This window comes from Gossypium hirsutum, chromosome D13 (genome assembly GCF_007990345.1).
Source record: "Gossypium hirsutum isolate 1008001.06 chromosome D13, Gossypium_hirsutum_v2.1, whole genome shotgun sequence".
In the NCBI taxonomy this organism is placed as follows: Eukaryota; Viridiplantae; Streptophyta; class Magnoliopsida; order Malvales; family Malvaceae; genus Gossypium; species Gossypium hirsutum.
Window position 1 is genome coordinate 52,994,317 of NC_053449.1, and position 24,094 is coordinate 53,018,410.

The 24,094-nt window shown below is 32.2% G+C and overlaps 1 protein-coding gene across 13 annotated transcripts; it reads right to left on the reverse strand.

Annotated features, from left to right (window-relative positions):
* Nucleotides 1-9,391: 9,391 nt before the first annotated feature.
* LOC107918296 (uncharacterized) lies at nucleotides 9,392-18,276 on the reverse strand. 13 transcript variants are annotated; one of them, XR_005923024.1, is made up of 8 exons: nucleotides 17,782-18,026; nucleotides 17,589-17,616; nucleotides 16,666-16,792; nucleotides 16,326-16,593; nucleotides 15,794-16,010; nucleotides 15,442-15,515; nucleotides 10,560-10,644; nucleotides 9,392-9,565 (listed from the first exon to the last, which is right to left on the reverse strand). XR_005923024.1 is itself a non-coding variant. In XM_016847823.2 (5 exons), the coding sequence occupies exons 2-5, from the start codon at nucleotides 17,578-17,580 to the stop codon at nucleotides 15,986-15,988; spliced, it is 396 nt and encodes a 131-aa protein (XP_016703312.2). In that variant the 5' UTR covers nucleotides 17,581-17,616; nucleotides 17,782-18,123; the 3' UTR covers nucleotides 14,326-15,985. The 13 variants fall into 13 exon arrangements, 2 of the variants coding, with proteins under 2 accessions (XP_016703312.2, XP_016703311.2); XR_001690021.2 differs by lacking the exons at nucleotides 9,392-9,565; nucleotides 10,560-10,644; nucleotides 17,589-17,616; nucleotides 17,782-18,026 and adding exons at nucleotides 11,602-11,921; nucleotides 17,209-17,359 and having other exon boundaries at nucleotides 16,326-16,546; XR_001690020.2 differs by lacking the exons at nucleotides 9,392-9,565; nucleotides 10,560-10,644; nucleotides 17,589-17,616; nucleotides 17,782-18,026 and adding exons at nucleotides 14,326-14,663; nucleotides 17,209-17,359 and having other exon boundaries at nucleotides 16,326-16,546.
* Nucleotides 18,277-24,094: the final 5,818 nt, after the last annotated feature.

The following is a 24,094-nucleotide window of genomic DNA, read 5'->3' on the forward strand; positions in this document are numbered from 1 at the left end:
CAAATTGTAAATAAAAATAATATCTCTAAAAATTTTATGGAATAATCTCTTCAGAGAATTTTCTCTTTACAACTTTCTCTTGAATTCAAATGTGTTTAAATAATAACTCAAGGCTCTCTTTATATAGGGAGAGTTTAGAGAGTTCAACTATAATTAAACTTAATCACTTTAATATTAAATTCATTATATTAAATTTAATATTAAATCTTATTAAAATAATAGAATGTTTACCTATAAGATAAAATTAAATTAAATTAAATATTAAGATAATCACTTTAATATTAAATTAATAAAATACTATCAAGATAAGTATTAAATTAAATTTAATATTAAGCTATTAAAATAATATTATTTTTGGAATAATTAATCTGAAATCAAATTCTCTGGTAAAGTCCCAGTAGGAGTGTAACTCTTTCACTACTCAACCACCGCCGACCAACCGCCACCCGCATCGCCGTGTCCGATGATGCAGGTGCAACACCCTTACGACACCCCCGAGCCAGTTCGGTCCGGTCGTCAGTTTAGACATCGGTTGGACCATCGTCCCGGTTTCACATACCAAGCTTGGTTCGACCAGTTTTTGGATCTTGGTCTCGATTTTGGGCTCATGAGTCCAATTTACGATCTCAAGTCCAATTTTTAAGTTCAATTACTCATTAGGCCAATTGTCTGACTTGAAAATTAACTTCTAAAAATATAATATTAATTTTAATTGATTTGATTAATTGAAATTTACTTGATCAAAATTAATTTTTCCAAAAATAACTTAGATTTTCCAAATTAATTTGTCAAGAAAAATTTTTAATCAAATTCTCTAGTTAAATAATGCTCACGACCACCTAATTTAATTTCACATCGAATAAATCGACTCAATTAAATTATTTCCAAAGTCTTAGAATTTTCTTCTGATTCAAATGCAGTCTGATCGAGCTTTTGTTGAGCTAATGGATGGACCAATCGGACATATACAATTAGGCTCTAGTGATTACAATTATGTCCAGAAGCATTATTCCGATAATTCGCAATTTCTTAATCGTGGAGTCAGTCTACAAGATGTACTATAATTGAAAACTCTTTATTGTATACTATTTACGAAAGTAGTTCATCCAACTGCTTTGTCCAATGACCCCGTCATATGTGTGTTACCCTAATATGATATTTTTGATTCCTTTGAGTTAAATTCGTTCACTCAATACAATCCTATTTTATCTCATTGTTACAATTGTGTCTTCTTAATGATTAATATCATCACTGTCAACAAATAATTGTGATAAATTGCTCGTTCGAGAACTAGCAACTCGTAGCCACGTTCCATATTTATCAACCCGCACAATACTAATGAGAGGATATTATTAACTCTTTAATTGAGCTATGAATTCCACTGTTGCTAATAAAGTCATGCCATACACAAGTCATGTACCCAACACACCGACTATGGATTTGGTCATCTTTAGAACATAAGCCTCCACTTATATCGAAGCACATGTGTAACACCCCTAACCCGAATCCGTTGCCAGAATAGGGTTACAGAGTATTACCAAAATTTACAGATCGAATAATAGACATTTCATATCATATAGCATTCATATCAGAAACCAATCAAGATGAAGCATAATGTCCCTTATAAAAGCCATCGAGACCCAAAATACACATTAGAAACATATCAGGACTAAACCAGATACTCAGAAAATTTTTCAGAAAATATTAAAAATTTTCAAAGGTGCAGGGGACACACGCCCGTATCTCAGGTCATGTGAACATTCGAAATAGGGGCACACGGCCGTGTCCTAGCCCATGTCAAAACTTAGGAGCTCTCTGACTTAGGTCACACGGTCAAGCCACACACCCTTGTGCTAGGCCGTGTGAGCATTCTGTTTTGTGCGAATTTAAGGTATAGGGGACACATGACTGTGTCACCTGGCTGTGTGTCACACACGGTTGAGACACACGCCTGTGTCTCTACCCATGTGGACGAAAATAGGTCATTTTACAGGCCATATTTCTCATCCAATTTGTTACTAACCTAGCCCCAACAATTCACACATCTACAAACTATATCACGACATTCAACACAAGCAAAAATAAGTGGCTAATCTCAACAATTTACATATAGACCAACATTAAACAAAATACCTATACATGCCATTATGACCAAAATCAAAACATTCGAAAGTACCGATAGAACCGATAGAACTGATGGATAGTATGATTTATCTTTGACAAGCTTCCAACCTAATCGAGCTTCCGATAATCTAAAAAGTAAAGGAAACAACTGCGTAAGCAATAAATACTTAGTAGGCTCGTATAAACTTTAATCATATCAATTCATTTTAAATAAAAAATTTATGCATATCCAGAATAATCCAATATTGATACCACAATATTCATGCAGTATATTCAACAACTTTAACTCTTCCAAATTTCTAAATTTTCATTTGCATTTCTTTACTTTCAACACTCATTCAATATGCATAACACACCAGTCATAGACATGCCATACCACCATAACTACAAGCTAGTGCATTTGAACATAGTCCTTTTCATATTAATCATATGATAAGCCAATTCATAAGAAATTGCATAACTTAAAACTTACCACTTTTTCATGAGCACAAGTATATTTTCATTTGTGCACTTACCCTTTCAACGCATTATATAAATAAACATATTACCATTTAACCAATAGCTTGACACTTGTCTAAACATCAACAACAACACTTGTTAGTATACTTGAACATATTTCATATAAATTCACAGTTGAGTTTATTACTCATCACAACTTACATAATTTCCATGTATCAACATATCAAGATATTGATATATATACATATCATGATACATATCATTCTCTTACTGTTTCTTCATATACATATATCATCCAAAAACAACTCTTGTTATCTTACCATTCGAAGAACGACTTACGGATATGAGTACATCATTAACAGAAACTCTTAAGAGTTGAACAGAAGCTCATAAGAGTTGAACAAAAACTCATAAGAGTTGAACAAAAGCTTGTAAGAGCTAAACAAAAACTCGTATGAGTTAAATAGGAACTAGTAAGAGCTGAACAGAAACTCATAAGAGTTGAACAAAAGCTCATAAGAGCTAAACTGAAAGTAAAACACGAGAGTTCGCAACAAATGCTGAACCCCGGTTTACTTGTGTAATTCACCGTCATTTTCCTCCAATGTAGTCATGTGCCATATAACGAATGTACTCAAATCCTGCGTTCAATCCAAATTGAGTATTAATTTCGATAATATTTTTCTAACAATAATTCAATTCTAACAATAGAACATATATTTATTACCAATCACCAATTAACGTTCATTTTAATCAAAATTATATAGAATACAGTTCATACGAACTTACCTAAATTGAATTGTAATAATTGCAGGATTCAGGGACTATTCCGCTATTTTTTTCCTTTTTCATAAGTATCTACGGGATCTTGATCTAAAATATAAAATTATTCATTTATTAGCATATATTTTAGTTCCAATTCATTTCACAATTTATACCCTTCAATTTTTTGAATTTACACAATTTCCCAACTTTTACAACTTTTGCAATTTAGTCCCTTCACTAGTTAATCTATCAAATCAACTAATTTTTCTCAATTAATAATTTATCCAAATATTCTAGACTATCATACAGCCTTTAATAAAACAAAAAATATTTAATACCAAACCCTAATATTTTTATCCTGAAATCAATATTTAACAAAATCACTTTATATAGTCATCATAAAACGAAATTAAAGCCCTAAACACACTTGATATAAATTAATAATTTCTTTCAATATATTAATTTAGACAATAAAACTATTCATTTCATGTAATTTGGTCATTTTTGACATTTTTATAAAATTGCCCCTAAAAATTTACTTTTATTCAATTTAGTCCCTGATCCTAAAACATGAAAATTAACCATTTCTAATGCAAACCCATGCTAGCTGAATATTCATGGCATTCAATAAAACCCATTTTTATGCTTTTCTATTACTACTAAACTTAAAAAGAACATAAAATCTTAACATCCATACCTTATTCTCTTTAAACCAAACTTTAACTTAACTTTCTCTCTCTTCCAGCTTCTATTTATTGAATCTAACTTGATATTATAGCTCCCCATAGTCTCTTTATTATCTTTCTCTCTTGGTATCTATGGAAATTCTTTTGATTTCTAAGCGAAAATGGTGAATTTTTTTGTGAAATGACCAAATTGTAAAGAAAAGAAAATTTTCTTTCTTTATTCTTCTTCTCACATTGAGAACATGGAAAGATGAAGAACTCTTTTCATCTTTCTTTCCTTATATACTAAATAAAAAATTAATAAAATATAAAATATAAATAAATGTCAAATCAAATATTAATAAACTAATATTTATTTATTTAATTAATCTAAAATATCACCAACATCATTATTACTCTTCAAAATTATCTTCCTTGATAAATGACCATTTTGCCCCTTATGATCCTTCAAAGTTCTTCCGTTGACTCATCACTCATTTTAGTAAAATTATGATTTAACCCCTCATACTTTTTCCACTTATTCAATTTGGTCCTAATTCATCCATTTTTCTTAGTTTCTAGATCCTTACACCTTTAAAATATTGTTGGTCCTTCAAATTTTTCATATTTACACTTTAACCCCTCAAATTTTAAGTATTTACTCATGGCCACAAAACTTTTCACACTTTTGCGATTTAGTCTTTTCTTGAATTAATATATCATAATATACTTCCCAAACAGATTTTGTTGACATAACTCAAAACTCCATTTTTTCACTTTATTTCCTTATTTTTTTATATCAAGGACAATATTTCACTTTTTTACTATAGTAACTTTCGGGGTATTACAACATGAGTTGCATATGCATGGTCAGTGACTAAATATTTAGGTAAACCACACCATGAATGTCACAAGTGAATTAATTCACAAATGGATTCAGAATTAATTCATCTTAGGTCTACTCCAATGTATCATTCTAGCAATAAATAAATCTATGTTTTTACTCGTGGAGTCAACTACTTCGATAGTCAAGGCTAGTCATCTCCCCAATTAGAATTATACACGACATAATAATCCTTCTTAGTATTTGAATCAAATGTTCACTTTGATTCTTTTACAGGATTACAGACTCACTTAGAGTATCTACTGAAGTAAGTTGTCTTTCTCGTAATGTAAACGTTCTTTGTAATGTCACTTATCTTCAATTTGAACCTTAGACAATCAATGAGCTAATATTTTCTTGTCACATTTTTGCTATGCATGTAAAGTATAAAAGACATAAATACAAAAGACATAATAGTAAAATGTGAAATGGATAGAAAACAATTACATATTTACCACAATATGGGCACATTTCCCAACATCTGCTCACAATCGATGGGAAGAAAAAATAACGATTAGTAGGGGATTCGTCATGATTTTTGGATGAGGAAGCAGAAAGAGGTTCATTTAAGAGATCGGCTAGCTCTGCCATGCAAAGCAACTGAATGTGATGAAAATACTAAGGTGGAATTTCCGTGGATTGGGGAAACCACGGGCTGTGAATCACCTCAAGAACATATTAAGAGCTATTTCTCCCTGAATTTTATTTCTTATAGAAACAAATCTTAGTGTGAAATGGATGAAAGTTGTATAACGGAAGTATGGCTTCAGGAATGGTATTGACGTAGGGGTTATGGGATCCAAAGGTTGTTTAGCTTTGGGATGGAAGGGTAATTTCTTGGTCACTTTAAGGAGTTTTTCACAGTACCACATTGATGTCAATATTCAAGATCACGAGAATAGATATATATAGAGATTAACATGGTTTTACAGGAATCCAAAGGAACTGTATAGAAGATTTTCATGGGATCTACTCCAACAATTGGGACAAGATTAGTCGATCCCCTAGTTGGTTGTTGGGGATTTTAATGAGATTACATTTTTCTGAAAAGAAAGAAGGGCGTCTTCGTTTGAAAAGATAGATGGTTGATTTTCATTCGGCGTTGGAAGATTGTGAGTTAAATTTTGGGCTTCATTTTTAGATGGTACCTATGGGAAAGAGGCAAGGTTTCTTCAAATAATATAAGTGAGCAACTTGATTGAGGTGTCGCGATATAGCTTGGTGGAGTCTATTCTCAAACTATACTATTGAGCATTTGAGTCATGCTATCTCGGATCATTGCCCTATCTTAATAGATACAATGGAAAGAGTTTGGAAAAGGATGATGATGGATAATTATAAATTTTGCTTTGATGCCAGTTGGTGCTTGGAGGAATCATGTGATAAGGAAATTAAGCAATGATGGGTGTTCCATCCTGATAAAATCCTGATGAAACTAGAGAAGTTAGGTGGGCAATTGTAGAGATGCATCCGTCACATCAAAATGGATAGAATGGCAGGTCGAAGAAAATTAGAGGAAAGACTCCTAAAACTTTATAACCTTAAACCAGAAGATGATGTTTTGGCAGCAATCACTGATATTCATTTGGGCATTAATCTTGAGGTGAACAAAAATGAGTTGTTTTGGGAACAATAATGGCATGTAAACTGGTTAAAAATGGCGATCGTCATACCAGCTTCTTCCACAAGGTTGCGATGGGGCGACAACATAGAAATATAGTTCATGTGTTAGAGAATAGGGATGGTAGTTGGGTTAATAATGGAGAGGGGATGCTGCATATTGCATTGGAGTTTTCAAAAAGCTATTCACCGCATCGACGTCAAGTGATGATGCAAGAATATTGGGGCTAGCTCAGCGAAGGATTACTGATAGCATGAATGTCAATTTATTAAAGTCTTTTACTGAGAAGGACATCTGGATCGTTGTCAAGTCAATGTCTCCTATTAAAGTCCCAGGGATTGATGGGTTTTCGACGTTATTTTACCAAAGGTATTGGCACATTTTTGGCACTCACGTTACTCAATATTGTTTAACGATTTTGAGAGGGGAGATTGAAATGGATGAAATTAATAAAACTCATTTTGTCTTGATTTAAGTTGATAAACCCAAAAATATGATGCAATTTAGACCCATAAGTTTGTGCAATGTTATTTACAAAATAGTTGTAAAAGTATTAGTTGGGCGCATGAGCAAATTATTGGATTGCTGTATTGATGATGCCCAAGGGACTTTTATACCAGGTAGACACATTTCAGATAATGTGTTAATTTCCTATGAGGTATTACATTTGCTAAAGATGATGAAAAAGGGATCTAAAGGGAATTTTATGCATAAACTCGATATGAGTAAAGCGTATGATAGAGTGGAATGGGATTTCCTGGCTGGGATGATGGTTAAGTTAGGGTTTCATGTTGATTGGGTAACGTTAATTATGAGATGTGTTTACTCAGTATCTTACACAGTGGGAGTTAATGAAGAAGTTAGTAAGCGGTTTTGGCCATCGAGAAAGCTAAGGCAAGATGACCCATTGAGCCTTTATCTCTTATTAATTTGTGTTAACGGCTTCTCAACCTTATTGAATGAGGTAAAGTCGAAAGGGGAAATACAAGGGGTACAGATTGGTAGAGAAAGGTTGAGTATTAATCATCTCTTCTCTGCTAATGATTGTATTCTTTTTGGAGATGCTTCTAGGAAGGGAGTGTAAGTGGTTTGTAATATTATCATGGATTATGAGTTCGTTTCAGGTTAAAAAGTTAATTTTGATAAGTCATTCACTTACTTTGGATAAAGTGTGGAAACAAATGACAGAGATACAGTGGGAGAGATTTTAGGTTTTTGAATAGCACAAAACCTAGAAAAATACATGGGTTTGCCAATGGTGGTTGGTAAATAGAAGAAGAAGGCTTTTGCTAACTATGTGGACAGGTTTCAAAAAAGGATTGAAGGTTGGAATATTCGATATTTACCAATGGGGGAAGGAGGTTTTTATAAAGTCAATACTACAAGCGATCCCTGTATATGCTATGCAGTGTTTCCTATTACTGAAATTATTATGTCGTAAGTTGGTAGGTCTTTTACACAAATTTTGGTGGTCTAATAATAAATCTTCCAAAGGTATTCATTGGAGTAATTGGATGTCACTATACAAACCGAAGGATGCTGGTGGACTTGGGTTTCTTGATCTTTCGAAGTTTAATGTTGCTTTATTTACAAAATATGTTTGGCGTATTTTAACCCAGCCACATGTCTTTTAGCCAAGGTGTTCAAAGCAAGGTATTTTACATATTCAGATATAATGTCAGCAAGAATTGGTTTTTACCTTTCACTTACCCAAAGGAACATTTGGAGTGCTCGTGGATTCATTGAAAAATGGCTCAATTGGCGTATTGGGAGTAAAGCAAGTGTGAACATTTAGAACGACTGATGGCTGCCTAAACTTAGGGATGATCGAATTTCAGGTCAAAACATCAACATTCAATGGACTACAGTGAATCAATTAATAGATGAATAAACTACTACCTGAAAGGCAGATGTGGTTCGTAGTTTGTTCGAGCAAGATCAAGTTGAAAGGGTCCTCAAAATCCCTTTAGTTAATTCTTGTAACACTCCCAATCCATTTCTATCGTCGAAATAGGGTTACGGACTATTACCAAAATTTATAGATCACATACAGACATTTCATTGCATTTAAAGTTCATATTAGAAACCAATTATTAACAATTATATTGTTCCTTATATGAGCCCTCAAGGCCCAAAATAAAAATTAGAAACAAGTCGGGACTAAATCGGGTACTTAAAGAAATTTTTGAAAAATATCAAAATTTTTCCTAGGTACAAGGAACACACACCCGTGTGGCCAGGCCGTGTGTCTCACACGGTCAAGAGATACTCCCATGTCTCAGGCCGTGTGGACATTCGAAATAGGTGCACACGGCCGTGTCCCAGCCCGTGTTAAATTAAGGGTGCTCTCTGACTTAGGTTGCACGGTCAAGCCATACGCCCGTGTGCTAGGCCGTGTGAACATACTGACTTGAAATAAATAGGTGCAAGGGTCACATGGCCAAGCCACACGCCCGTGTGCTAGGCTGTGTGAATAATTTGAGCATTTTGTTTTGCAATTTAAAAGATGGAGGGGACATACGGCTGAGACACACGCCCATGTCTCTGCCCGTGTGGACGAAAATAGGTCGTTTCTAAGTCCACGTTTCTCACTCAATTTGTCTTCCACCTATATTAACACTTTAACACAATCACAAACCAATACAAGTCTATCAAACCAAGCCAAATCTAAGTCTTATGCATGACATATTAATACATATGTTCAAGTGTCCAATTTATCAAAATAATCATACATATATTTATACATATTTTATTAATTATACTATCTCAAACCACTCATTGATAAGCCTATGTGATTTCCATTATTCATCCACTTCAAACATACATCAAACATGTTAAGGTCTTATATAGATATACAGATCAAATTATACCAATCACAAACCATACCAATGGTTAATTTCAACCAAACATTTACATACCATAATTGGCCCAATTTAGCCTATACATGCCATTATAACTAAAATTTAGTTTGTTATTTATACCGAAATGAACTAATGGATAGTGTAAGATATCCTCGCCAAGCTTCCCACCCAACGAGCTTCTGCATTACTATAAAAAACGGAAAATAAAATAGAGTAAGCTTTAAACCTTAGTAAGTTCGTATAACAGAAAATTAACTTACTATTATTTCATACATAAGGTAAGTATATAAGAAATAACTGATCAACTTGACTAAAGCCTAAACACATAACCATATCACATTAGCCAAGTAATCACATGTATAAACCATAACTATGGATAAACAAAGTCATCAAGTAAATTCCACATTCGTGCAACAACTAGCTCATGCTTCAATAAATCAAGTAATATCATTTTCATGAATTTCAAGTATATACCGGTATAGTTCATTTTAAATTCACGTTGTCTCATGTTAGAACTTTGCCCATTGAACCATTTAAAATATTGATGGATACACGGGTAGTATATACAAAGTGTACAAAACTGAAATCCGTCAATTCATATTCAGGAGTGCTCATATGAGTACATAAACGGAAAGCTCTCTCTCGAGCCATATAACGAGAAGCTCATATGAGCCATGTAACGGGAAGCTCATAAGAGCCATAATTAGGAAGCTCATACGAGAAAACATCAGAAAGTTTCAGAGAGCCATTAATCAGGAAGTTTATGAAAGAGCCTTTAATCTGGAAGCTCCGGAGAGCCATATATCAGGACGCTCATAAGAGTTGCAGTGTGTCTACAACACATGCAAAATCACAACCAATCGGATGCTTAGAAAAGCTATTAACGAGAAACTCATAAGAGTCATATATCAGGAAGATCAAGAGAACCAATATCAGGATACTCATGAGAGCTAATAACGGGACACTTTTATGAGCTGTGGTGTGTCTGCAACACATATAGGACCACAACCAATTCGGGAACTCTGTATCCTTCGAATTTCATTTATTCAAACGGGACTTAATACTTGTCAATCATCGTCGGATATGTGATTAATTTCATATAGATGGCAATTTATACAAATCACAGACAACAATATTCAATTTAAGACATATAAATGTACAATTTAGTTACAAAAACTTACCTCGACAATGTTTGTGTACACAAAAGCTACTAATTCGTTGCTTTCTCTTTTCCACGATCTAACTCCGTATTTGATCTATCCGTATCTATACAAATGAATTTAACATCAATTTATATTCAATTCAATCTAATTCACATATTTGGCAAAATAGTACTTTTAATTAATTACGATTTTATCCTTAGGCTCGAAAAATAAAATTAATGCAATTTAATCCTTATTTCAAGCCTAGTCTATTTTTGCACGTAACAGCAGCAGCCCATGTATTTCACAAAAATTTAGAATTTTTTCATAAATTTTACATCTTTTCAGTTTAGTCCCAAAATCATAATTTCCTTTACAAAAGTTGTTTATCTATCAACAACCTTTTATTTTCTACCATAAAAATTCATAGTTCATGCATACGCATCCATGGAAAAACCCTAATACTTTGATAAATTTACAAATTAATCCTCGAGAATGCTAGATTAAGTTATTTCGATCTCGAAAATATAAAAATCATTAAAAACGAGATAAGAATGCTTACCTAATTAAGCCAAGTAAGCTTGCTAAATTGAAGCTCTCCAAAATAGGGTTTCCATGTTTTTACTTGGGAAAGATGATAGAAAATGATGATTTCTTATTTAATTATTTTGTCATATTTTACTATTTCATCTTTCCAATTTAATTATTTTCTTTATTTAATTTTCCAACGAAGATTAATCATACTTATCTACTAACTCCTTTAAATGGTCTATTTGTCATATAAGGACCTCCAATTTTGAATTCCGTAACTATTTGATCCCTTTAGCTACTAGAATTCAACTTTTACACTTTATGCAATTTGGTCCCTTTTATCAAATTAGACATGAAATTAGTAAAATTTCTTAACAAAATTTTCGTACGGTATTCCTATCATACTATAAACCATAAAATAACATTAACATAAATTTTCTTCCGGACTCGAATTTGTGGTCCTGAAACTACTGTTTCGATTTCACTGAAAACGGACTGTTATAGTTCTTAGTCCCCCAAATGTTGCGGTCTAGAGATATGATACCACTGGTGAGTGTCCCATTAAGAGTGGGTATAGAGTTCTTCTCATTGACAACTTACACAACATGGGGTGGTACCCGAATATCCCAAATACAATCAAGGATTTTTAAAATAAAATGTGGGCATTATAGCTCCCAGCAAAAATTAAAATATACATGTGGAAACTTCTTAACAATTATAAGCCTACAAATGGGAATTTAGCTAAATGAAGATTATTAGTTGAAAATATTTGTCCTTTGTGTAAGGAAGCAACGGAGGATGCTGTACATCTGGTTAGGTCTTGTCGAATCTTACAGCTTCTGAAGATCCCGATGAGCCTAAAGTTGACTCCTTCGAATTATAAAATATGGTTAATACAGAGATTCATTGTTGTAGATAATAAAACTAGGAAATTATTGATTACAGCTTATTGGGCTTTATGGCATATGTACAATTGACTGGTTCATGAGGGAATCAAAGGTCAATGCAAGATTGAGTAGGTTTTATTTAGGGTTATGTTCAGGAAATTGAATCTATCAGTATATCTGCACTACTAGTCAGGCTTATGGTGAAATAATTATGGAGACCTATAGAAAGTGGGATCATAAAAAACTTTGATGCATCATTTCAGGCAGAGACTAACAAATCTCTACTTGGGATTATTATTAGAAATCATGTTGGACAGGTTATGGGAGCATGTACGTAACCTTATCACAATGTTACGAATGCATTCCTAGCAGAGGCCCGGGCGTACAAAAGAGCAGTCATTTTTACAATTGAAATGGGGTTTCAGAGAGTCATTCTCGAAGGTGCTATTGGTCATCAAGAAGATTAAATCCAAGGTAGAAGATAGAACGGTCCTTAGACCAATTATCCAGAACATTAGGGATCTTGTGAAGCATTTTTGAAGAAATTACTTAACGATTTGCTCATAAGGAAGCTAATGAGGCAATGCATGTGCTTGCGATTGAAGGGCGTAGGTTTTAGGGACCTTGATACTGAATGGAAGAGGCACCGGTGATAGTCGATTGAGTTGTAATTATGGATTGGGACGCCTTTTTACGAAGAGGATTGGGTAACTTATAATAACTTTGAGAGATGGAGAATGGGTATTTTGAACTCCATGAAGGAACTCAAAGTTTCTCCCTAAAGGTTGTTGATTCTTGTATTTACAGCAAAGCTGGTTCTGAGATGGGGAGATTTTCTTTGGTTTCCATTGATGTTTTGGCTCTAGGGTCTAGTTTGGGGTCTATTGAGTCTTTTGATTTTATTTTCTCTTTACTTTCTACTTGGTGTGTCTTTTCTTTTTTATTTTAATTGATCATTTGTGTCGGTTGTGTGCTTCGGCCAAACAGTTCATTTAATAAAAACCAATGTTTAAAAAAATGAAGTTTAATTGATTTTACATTTAGGTGAGGCAAAATTAAAAATTTTCCACCCCTTTCCTCTATTTGTATGATAAAAAAGGTTTAATTGAATGTTTTAATAATAATTTCAAAAAAAATAATAATAGGTTTTTAACTAAAAAATAATTAATTATGAAAATATTATTGAATTTAAATTATTTAAAAAAATAGTGTTTTTTATAGTAACTTTGGGTGTCGTTTGATTTTTTTTAAAATTCAATGGGAAAAAGTAAAAAAAATTATGATGCCGCCTTGCACAATGACAACATTGGTGAATTTAAAAAAGAAATGTAAAGAAAAAACAAGCTACAAAAGTAAAAAAAAGAAAAAAAAAGAAAAAGAGAAGAAGATAGTTTGTGATTCCAACACTAACAAACCATTTAATGTCTTAATGCTTTGCCCTTGCTTTTAATTCCTAAAAACACTTTTACTTTGAGGCTTTTAATGGCTTTTTCCTACATTTCTATTTACCAAACTAACATTTAAAGAGAGAAAACTAACTTTTTTTTAATCAAAGGGGTGTCGCCTGGTGGCACCAATTAAAAATTATTTTCTTTTTTCTTTTTTTAGTTTTTTTTGTTAGTTGTTTTTTAAAAAGTTTATCGATGTCGTCAATCTGTCAGGAGACACTAAAAATTATTGTAAAAAATACTCTATTTTCGTAAATAATCTAAATCCAATATTATTTTCGTAATTAAGTTTGTTATATTATTTTTATAAAAAACCAAAATAATAAATATTAATTATAATAAAATAAATGGTAAACTACTAAAATAATCATTTTTGTTTCTTTCAGGTTATATTTTAGTCACTTATGTTTGAAATGTCACGTTTTAGTGACTTACGTTATCGTGTTCTAACATTTTAGTTACTGAGTGTTAATTTTCGTTAACGGTGTAACGGTAAGCTGACGTGGCACGTTAATTTTTAGGTTAAATTATACAATTTATACATTAAAAGAGATGGAGAAGAGAGAAAAATAGAGGGAGAAACATAAGAGAATGGAAAAAAAAGGAAAGTTAAAAGAACATAAACGAGAAAAAATAAATTGCTAGAAAAGGAAAAATATGAGGACAATTGTATAATTTAACCTAAAATTTTCGTTGAAATGATGATTTAACGTGCCATGTCAGTTTACAGTTACACCGTTAACGACAATTTATGGCTCAGTGACTAAAATGTTATAACACGATAACATAAATAACTAAAACGTAACATTTCAAACATAAGTGACTAAAATGTAACCTGAAGAAAATAAAAGTGACTATTTTGATAGTTTATCCTAAAATAAATTGAAAATGTTTAATATTGTGATAAATTTGGATTTTAATCTTAAATTGACACACGAATGAAAAAGAAATACATGATCAATATTTTTATTTTTATTTGAGGAATGTTAGCTAGTAGTTAGCAGCACGTAGTATTTTCTAAAAATGTGTATATTTAAATTTTAATACAACTAATACATTAATGAAAAAAAAATATAGTTAGGAATATTTAGGCTTCCTTTGGTTTGAGGTTTACAGCCAGTGAGGTGCGTTTTAAAGAAAAATATGGTGCCAAACTCACTACTGTGCTGCTTGGTTTAGGGTGTCAGTACAGTGAGTTTGCTTCTCCACCACGCTAGTCAGTTGATTTTCAGCTGGAAATTTCAGCAGCAATGGAGGGCTAAATTAAGCTGTTAGCACTGTAACAGACAAAAATACCATTACTTTTATTATTATTTTACCATTTTATCCTTGAAAATTAAACTAATTTCTTTCCCAATTTGCAGAAAACCCTGCTCTTCAATTGACACTCTTCCAAAACCCCACCAACAACAAGCAGACTTAAAGAAGCTCTGTTTTTCGACTCATCCTATCAATCTTGTTCTCAACTTTGATCTGGTAAGTCAAAACCACTCTATATATGTGTTTGAATTGTATCAAAGTAGTTTCTATTTTTCCTTCTCATCTTGTTCTTAGCTAAGAAAATAATAACTATCTGGGTTCATTTGTTTGTGCGTGAGGTAGAAATATTAAAGTATAAAAGGCTTCCTTGTGACCACATATACTAACATCCTGAAGGTAGAAATATTAGGATTTTATTAGATAATGGTATACAGAGAAACCTGAGATCATACAACAGTAATAGAAAAGAACGTGACGGGTTACCAGGAAAAGACATTATTAAAAATATATCACATATAGGAGTCCAGGATACCAAAGGCTTTACTGGCAGTGTCATGACATAACATATGCGATTTTATTTGATAATGGTTCTTTAATACTTTTTTGAGGGAAGACTATAGTTCACTACTGTCTATATTTGGCAATTATCATTTAGCACCAAACAAAATTACTACTTTAGCCATACCTGTTTACTATTGTTTGCCACTGATCGGGTTGCTACTTTAGCCATACCTTCTTTACAAAAAATATGGATGAAAGTATAAAAAATAACCGCATTGGGTTGCAAATTTTTACCTGTCATCTCTCTGAATTTATTTTTAGCTTCATCTATCTTTCTTGCTTTGCATAGAGCACTAATTGAGTGACTCCTACAAATTGCACAAGGTCCAATAGAAAACATGCAGGAAAGTAAAACTCAATCATGAATTAATGATCTACAACTAGTTTTACAGCCAGAATGGGAATGGGAACAAGAGAATGACAAGCAACATCACAAATAACATCCACAACTTATTTTCGAACATTTTCATCATAGTCTAAAAGCCGATCACATAGGGTAGCTAGAAAATTTAGAACAATGTCAAAATTAGCTAACTAACATAAATAACTATATATTTTGAGAAAAGAAAAATCAAAAGAAACTCACAGATTATTTGAGGAGCCTCAGGTCTAGAGGGATCTGACAACAGACAGATCTTAACATGTTCGAGGACAGACATTCTAACATCGACAACTCTATCAATCAACCTCTTCAAAAATTCTGAAAATATTGGCTGAATTGTTTCACATATATTAGCACCAGGCAGAGCAAAAAGGGATCCAACCAATCTCACAGCTCTTAAACGAGTGTCTTATTGATTAGCCTGCATATATTGGAATTTATAATTTATAACTGTCAATCAACTCCAACCATCTTTGAACTCATTTTCCAAACTTAAGACTAAACTATGACAAATCCATAATATGAAGGAAAGAAAAAGAAAAAGCCCTCATTTTCACAAAGGTTGAACCTAAACTCTCCAAAACCACAAACATTTCATCCTCGAAAAGATTATAAGAATTATTTTAGAATATAAAAAAATTCTCAAAAACAACAAATAAATATGTCTTCAAATGGACGACAAAATCTTAAAGCAGTTAAGTAATTAGTGGAAATGAAAAATAATTTTTGTGCTCACACCAACAGCTCTCCTGTGAGGTATGTGACAACTCCTGACAGTATCTGAGGAGCACAATGATAAATGCCATAGATAACTTCATGATAGTCAATTTCACTTTTTATTAATTGATTATCTCCAGACATCACTGAAATAAGAATTTGTTTTATGCCAGCTTCAAGTTTTTCTAAACACTGCTCTATGACATTCATAGCAAGTCTCCTGGCAGCTTGAGTAACACCTTGAGATTATAGATTCCAGAAATCAATTTCCTTCAGAATTATAATTCCTGGGGGATAAATATAATAAGAAGCCATACAATTTGTAAGCAATAAGCCAATAGCAAATATGAAATTCTTACACTTTTATTACGACCTAATGCAGACAATATAACAAGTAAAAGATCATCTCGAACATCTTCACTCTCTTTTAACACCACAATCATGATTGTTTGCATAGCTGATAAAACACTTTCTGGATGATCATCCCTGCAATATGTAGTTAACATCAGTCCTCCAATCCAAGATAATTCAAAACATACAGGAAAAGGATTTAAACAACATGCAGATTCTTACTATAAAAGCAACTTAAGGGAAGATGGAACTTTCAAGTACCAACCCAACCACAAGACAGACATGCACACACAAATAGATATGCTCAAGATACTACAATGAACAAAAAGAGGTTGCAGGCATATCTTAGCCACTGCACTAAAGTGAAATACTAAGACCAATATCATATTGTACCATAAAGCCATTTCAAAATTCTATATTCAACAAAAACAAAAGCACTCATGTTACATGCAACGCATACTTTTTGGTAAGCAGAACCGATGAGTAAACGGTTCTTGACATTAAATAAATAATGGAATAAAACATTAAATAAATAATGGAATAAAACATACCTTACAACAGAAAAAAATGTACTGAACATTTCATTAACCAAATCATCACATTCAAGATCCAACATCACAACACATGATCTATATTTCGCAAGAGTCTCCAAAATTACGAACTATCAAGTTAAAAATATCTTGTTAGGCAAAATCCCAGAACTTCTCATCAAATCCAAAAGCTCCAACCCTTTATTAGCAAGGCCAAACCTACAATACCCACGAACGAAAATCCCAAAACTAAACTCATTCGGCAAGCAACCTTTCTCAGGCATTTTATCAAACAACTATCAGGCAAGCATTTAGAGACTAGCAAATACTAACAATATTCAGAAGCACAATAATAAAATGTATTTATCACCCAATGCTAGGGTAGGATCGCATTCACTCACTGCAGCTTTTTCTTCTATCTTCTCTTTTCTACATCCAAAAAATTTTGCAACAAAAATTAGCATATATATGCTTCAAATAGGAAAGGTCAAAAGAACTGCATGGTGTTTCTGCATCAGAAACTTGTGGTACTTGGCAAAAATAGGTTAGGACTGCAAATGTGAAAACAAACAATAATGATGTTTAATAACTTACCCTTCTTCACATGCATTGCTCTCTGCTAAAACAGCTAGCAATGCTTACACGGCATGCAGTGAATGGGAAAAGGTAATTTTCTCTAGTTCCTCGGAAAAAGGTTTCTAATAACTTGGGTTTTGTTTGGATACCAAGAAAGTACAGTAGGCAAGACTCTTGAGGAAATAAGCAAAAGCGAAAACGTATATATACGAGTATAGGATTTGGATGAATGTTGTGAATGGGAAAAAGTGGTGTAATGCAAAAGGTAATATAATGAGTTGTAAGGTAGACACGTAGGGCGACGTGGCAGTACAGGTTACAACGTGTCCTTCCTCTCACATGCAGTGGACACATGCAAAGGGTAAAATTTGCTGGTTTTGATTCGATTTGAACGAAATGTGCTAATTAAATGAACGAAATATTTACTTGTCGGGTCAAATTGTCTTAGAGTGTCCTCCAAACAAATATCTTCTATGGTCCATCAAAAAATGAGGAAAATTTCCACCTTGAGTTGTCACAAATACCTTACTATGAAGGCAACCAATATAATCTATGACAGCCATCTTGGAAGAAAAGTTCTGAAAGCAGTAATCCCATCAAAGAGATGATAATAATCCAATCTCAAAGGCATTACTTAAAGGAAAATGGGTGGTCAAATCTTATATGCTAATGCTTCAGACCTTATATGGAGCAAGTTCTTCCTCGGATGCCAGCATCTGTTTTGTCTGCAAGTTGGGAAACATGTCCAATAATGGAGCCATTGTTTTCTCAGCATTGTATATTTTCCCGGATGCCAAAAAGATATATGTATTGTTACCGAATCCCATTCCTCTTAGCATCAATCCAACCTAGTAGGTGCAAGAAGATATTATCATTAAAAAAATAAAATTTGCACATTTATAACTAACTTGAACAAATGACTAAATAACTATATGTACAAATTCATTTTTGAATATTATCATTAAAAAATAAAATTTAATCAAAAAAAGCTATAAAAGTTATTAAAAATAAAATTATTAATGATTATTAATAATTTCTAAAATATATCAAAATATAAAAAAATGCTAAAAATCATTTAAAATTATAAAATAAAATAATTTAAATTTAAAAATATATATTAAAAATTAGGTAACTCGTTATTCATCAATATGTCTAAAAAAATTCATTCAAATAAATATTCATATTAATTTTTCATATGTATTATGAATACAAGGAGAAGAGTACAATGACAACTCCAATGGCATATTTACTATGGTCAATGCAATTCTAGTCATTGCTTTACTCTCTTACAGCTTATTCAACATTGAATTTATTTTTATAACCAAATACTACAAACTTGCATTATGTATATATCTTTCTAAATTTATTTATCATATAATATTATATTTTACTTGTATTTCCACATATGCAAACATCCATATAATGTGTATCTATGTATATAGAAGTGAAAAGTTTAACAATCGTAATTCAATGTAAATAAAGATATAATAGTGCAAATGATAATAAATATGATAGTGAATTCAAAATTAATAAAACTAATATATAGTGAAAGTAACATTGACAAATCATATTAAATAAACATATCAGTGCTTGTAGCCAAAGGCCCAAAGGCTCCGTACTGCTCCAAATTGTGGAGTCAGAACTTAGGACCAAGCTTTTTTTCCCTCAAAGCGAAGATGAACAGTGACGTACTTGTCCCCTATATTTATTTGACAGAAACATGAAGAAATTGTATTGTAGATAGATTTTTAAGCAAGAAACGTGAACCAATGCTTCTTGCAGATTTTTCTTTAATTTTATTAGTTTGCCCCAGAGACTTAAGTCTGATATCCATATAAATATGTCTTGTGTCCAAGAGAATCAGAAATGGAGTAAATATGAGACTTGAATATTATATTTTTGTTGCATTCATTTCCTTTTTTTCCATTAAGTTGAAGCTTTCAATCAAGGTGCCAGTAAACTTAGGTTGTAAAGTGTTTTTTTTTTTGGTGTGGCTAGATAAAGATTAGCATTGGGAGACGTCTAATATAACTTATAGACTATATATTTTCTCTATGCTTCTTGGTGAATGCTAGCACATTGACTGAATTATATCAATGACAATAGATGGTAAAGACACGAAATTTTGTGGAGGGAGATAGTAGCTTAGCAACAAAAGCTATTTGGGATGATGAGTTGACGTTGATATTTTGTGAACTTTGCGTGAATGAAGCCAATGCTGGTAATAGACCGACAACTCATCTAAACTTAAAAGGATGGGAAAATGTCATTGCTCTTTTTCAAGCAAAAACACAAAAAAATTATGGAAAACCTCAATTGAAAAATAAGTGGGATACATTAAAAAAGGAATGGAGGTTATGGAGGGAGTTGCTTAAGGAATCTACAGGTATTGGATGATGTCCATCTAAAAAGACGATTGATGCTACCGAAGAATGGTGGGCTGCAAAAATACAGGTTAGTGTTCAGTTTATCATTATTTTAATGCATAAAGTTTATTGAAATTAATAATTTACAATTATAAAAATCTTAGTATAACATTTAACATGTTATATAGGAAAATCCTAATTTTAAAGGATTTAAGAAGAAAAGAATTGAACCACGATTGAATGAGTTAATGTGGCAAATGTTTGGTGGCATTGTAGCCACCGGAGAGAACGCATGGGCACTTTCGTCTGGTGTTCTTCCAGGTGGGGTTCCTATGGGAGATGATGCACCTAATGAGGGATTTGGTGATTCAGATGAACATAGTAACGAGAATGAATGTATTCCTCCTGATGAGGCACCATCAAACCCTTCTCATAAAATTCCTAATTGAAGAAAGCAAACACTTGGGGCTGTACACGGTAAAGGAAAAAAATCAAGTTCAAGTAGAAAATCATCAAGAAATACATTAACTACTCAGATTGAGAAATTGTGTGAGAGTATTGCTAGTCCAAGGAAGTCAGTGAATGAAATTATTTTTCCTCACTCTCAATATACTATTTCAAATGCAATGGATGCTTTGCGTGCTTTGGGAGATGAAATTCCAAAAAAAGATGAACTGTACTATTTTGCCACCAAAATGTTCCAAATACCGGTGAAACGAGAAGTGTTTTTGAACTTAGATCCAGATGATACGGTTTGGTGGCTTCGACGTGAGTATGCTAAACAAAATCCAATTGCATCATTTTCATCCTTGGTAGCAACATCATCATTTCCCTTCCAACCATACCATCAACCACCTCCACCATAAGCTCCTTAGAATTATTATTGTAATATAACTATACTACTTTTTTATATGTAAAACTAATGTATGATACTTTTTATGTTTGGTATTTTTATGCTATGCTTTTAATCAAGTTTCTGTGTTGTATAGAATGTCACGAGATTTTAATGGATTTATTTTCATTTGATTACTTTTTCAGGTTATGGATGAATTTAACAATATGTATAATAGTTTTGATATGAATTATGATACCCTTGAATTAAGTGAAGAAGCTCAACGAAGAATAGCCACAATTGTTACCCAAGTTGAGAACAACAACTATCATGAAGAGGAAGAATATGTGTTAAGCAGTGTATGGTACACCATGAAACTTATTTCACTTTGCAACCGCGTATAGATTCAAATTATACAGGTCAAATGTGGGTGGACGAAGTATTAAATGGGCACGATGATCATTGCATGAATAGTTTTAGAATGCCAAAAGATATATTTCACAGCTTGTTGCATGATTTGCAAATAAATTATGGCTTAAAGAATGGGAAAGTATCGGTGATGGAGAAGTTAGAATTACCATTGTATATTCTTGGAAATAGAGAATCAAATTCAAATGCAACAGAGCGATTTCAGCGATCTGAGGAAATTGTTAGTCGAATTTTTACTGATATGTTGCATATATTTTCTCGAATGGGAATAGACACGATTAAACCCACTGAAGGTCAATTCGAGGAAGTACCGAACCATATTCGACATGATACAATATATTGGCCTCACTTTAAGGTAATATTTACACAATCTTTATATTTTTAAAATATAAATTATTTCTAATTTTTATCTTATTACTTGTATTTATTTTAAAGGATTGTATTGGGGCCATAGATGGAACACACATAAAAGCATGCATTTCGCCTTCTTGTCAAATACCTTATATCGGACGGAAAGGTGAACCAACTCAAAATATTATGGCAGTTTGTGACTTCAACATGTGCTTCATTTTTGCATTTCCTGGTTGGGAAGGAACAGCACATGATAGTAGAATTTTTTTGCAAGCATTTAGAAAACAAGAGTTGAAGTTTCCACACCTCCACCAGGTTGAACTTTAATTTTTTAATTACTTTTTACATAAAAAATATTAAAATTATTTTTAAACTTGATATTATGTTTTACTTTTTTGTAGGAAAATATTATCTTGTGGATTCAGGATATCCACAAATGGCAGGTTTTCTAGGTCTATATAGGGGGAATGATATCATTTACCTGATTTTTGTCGAGGTAATCATCAAGTATCTGGAAAAAAAGAAATCTTTAATCATACCCATTCTTCGTTACGCTCTGTGATTGAACGAACATTTGGAGTGTGGAAAAAAATGGCCAATATTAAGAGATATTCCAAGTTATTCATTCAACAAGCAAGTTTTAATAGTTATTGCAACAATGGTTTTGCATAATTACATTTGAAGACATGCTTGGTCAAATGATGAGGATTTTCGAGAATTTGAGAATATACCTGACATGCCAGTCTCTTCAAGCCAGTTTGACAGAGGTGAATCGAGTTCTTCTTACAGAGAAAGTGACCTTGAAATCACGATGTTAAGGGAAACTATTGCAACTAGTTTAATGAATCCATATTTGTAAAAACATTTTGTATCATAACCTAATTTCTAGTAATAATGAAACTTGTTATGTCTTATGTTATTATTATTATTTATTAAAAATCATCCGTTTAGATACTTCAAAATTTTATCCAAGTATAATGTTACTATTTGTGAAAATAATATTTATCATTATTTATCATTGTTATAAAAAAATATTTAACTATAAAAAATTAAAAATAATTATCATTTTATCTAATAAATAATTTAAATTAATTATATAATTTATTAAAATATTGGAAGATACATTTTAATATTTTATTAAATGAATTTATAACTTCACATATTTTAATAATTTTAAAAAAGTAAAATAATTAAAAAAAACTTCTATTATATATCAATTCTAATCTGATCTCCTTAATAGACATTTTTTATTCTCACCTCACCACTACAGCTGCGTTTGAATCCAAATACACATTCCACCATTGTTTCTAATCTCATCGCTACAGTATCCAATCTCACCACCACCGCTATTTTTAACCTCACTGGAGGTAAACACACCGTCCATCTAAACTAGCCCTTAAATCTATCCTTTTCATCAATAAGAGATTTTCTTAGTTAAACAAATATATATTTATTTGTGATTTATATTGTATTTGCATTTATTTGTAAATTCTTTAAAAAATATTAATTTATATTTTATTATATTTAATAAAATAATTTTCTTTATAAAAAAACTAATTTAAAAGTTACATGTTTTTCTAATGCATCTTAATTAATGTCTAATGACTCTAATTTAGGGTGGATTTTGATGGGTGATGCGTTTACTTATAGTTAGGATAAAAACAGCGGTGACAGTAAAATTAAATACTATAACAATACTATAACGTGAAACAAAGAATAAATTAAATATATCACACCGCACCTCATCGTTCATCTAAACCTACCCTTAATAACCGAGTCATCAAACTTTACTATTCAAATTCCATCAAGCAATTTGTGTATTTATACGATATTCATGGTCATTATTATCATAATTACATTGAGATTATTATATAATAATTTAAATATTTATAATTATATTTTATATCATATTTATGTCGAATTTTCAAAAGAAAATATTTATCATAATTTTCACCACACAACTCTGAAGAATCAGATTGGCCAGCTGGACCCATTGAATTGTCTAAAGAATCTGCCGTCCTTGGGGTGGGATCCCACCTATCACTCCTTACATTCTCCACGTGGCATTCATCTACATTCTCACCTATGCTAGCCCTTCAACTCCGCACACACACAATAAAAAACAAACCACCTATCACTCCTTACATTCTCCACGTGGCATTCATCTAACACATTCCCACCTATGCTAGCCCTCCAACTACTCACACACACAATAAAAAACAACCCACCTACTTCATATCCTCGTCGTCCATTTCCCCTCTAAAATATCTTACGGACGTAACATTTACGCACTGAACTCCCAAAATTACCCTCTCATGTTTTGCCTTGTCCACTCCGTCGTATTTCTATATAT

What these genes read in the sequence shown, in the direction of transcription:
- LOC107918296 (XM_016847822.2), bottom strand. Translation starts at nt 17,273, where the DNA reads ATGTTGGATCTTGAATGTGATGATTTGGTTAATGAAATGTTCAGTACA. An exon ending in ACATTTTTTTCTGTTGTAAG is followed by an intron (nt 16,793 to 17,208) that starts GTATGTTTTATT and finishes TACATATTGCAG; the next exon opens with GGATGATCATCCAGAAAGTG. An exon ending in CTCACAGGAGAGCTGTTGGT is followed by an intron (nt 16,011 to 16,325) that starts GTGAGCACAAAA and finishes CAATATATGCAG; the next exon opens with GCTAATCAATAAGACACTCG.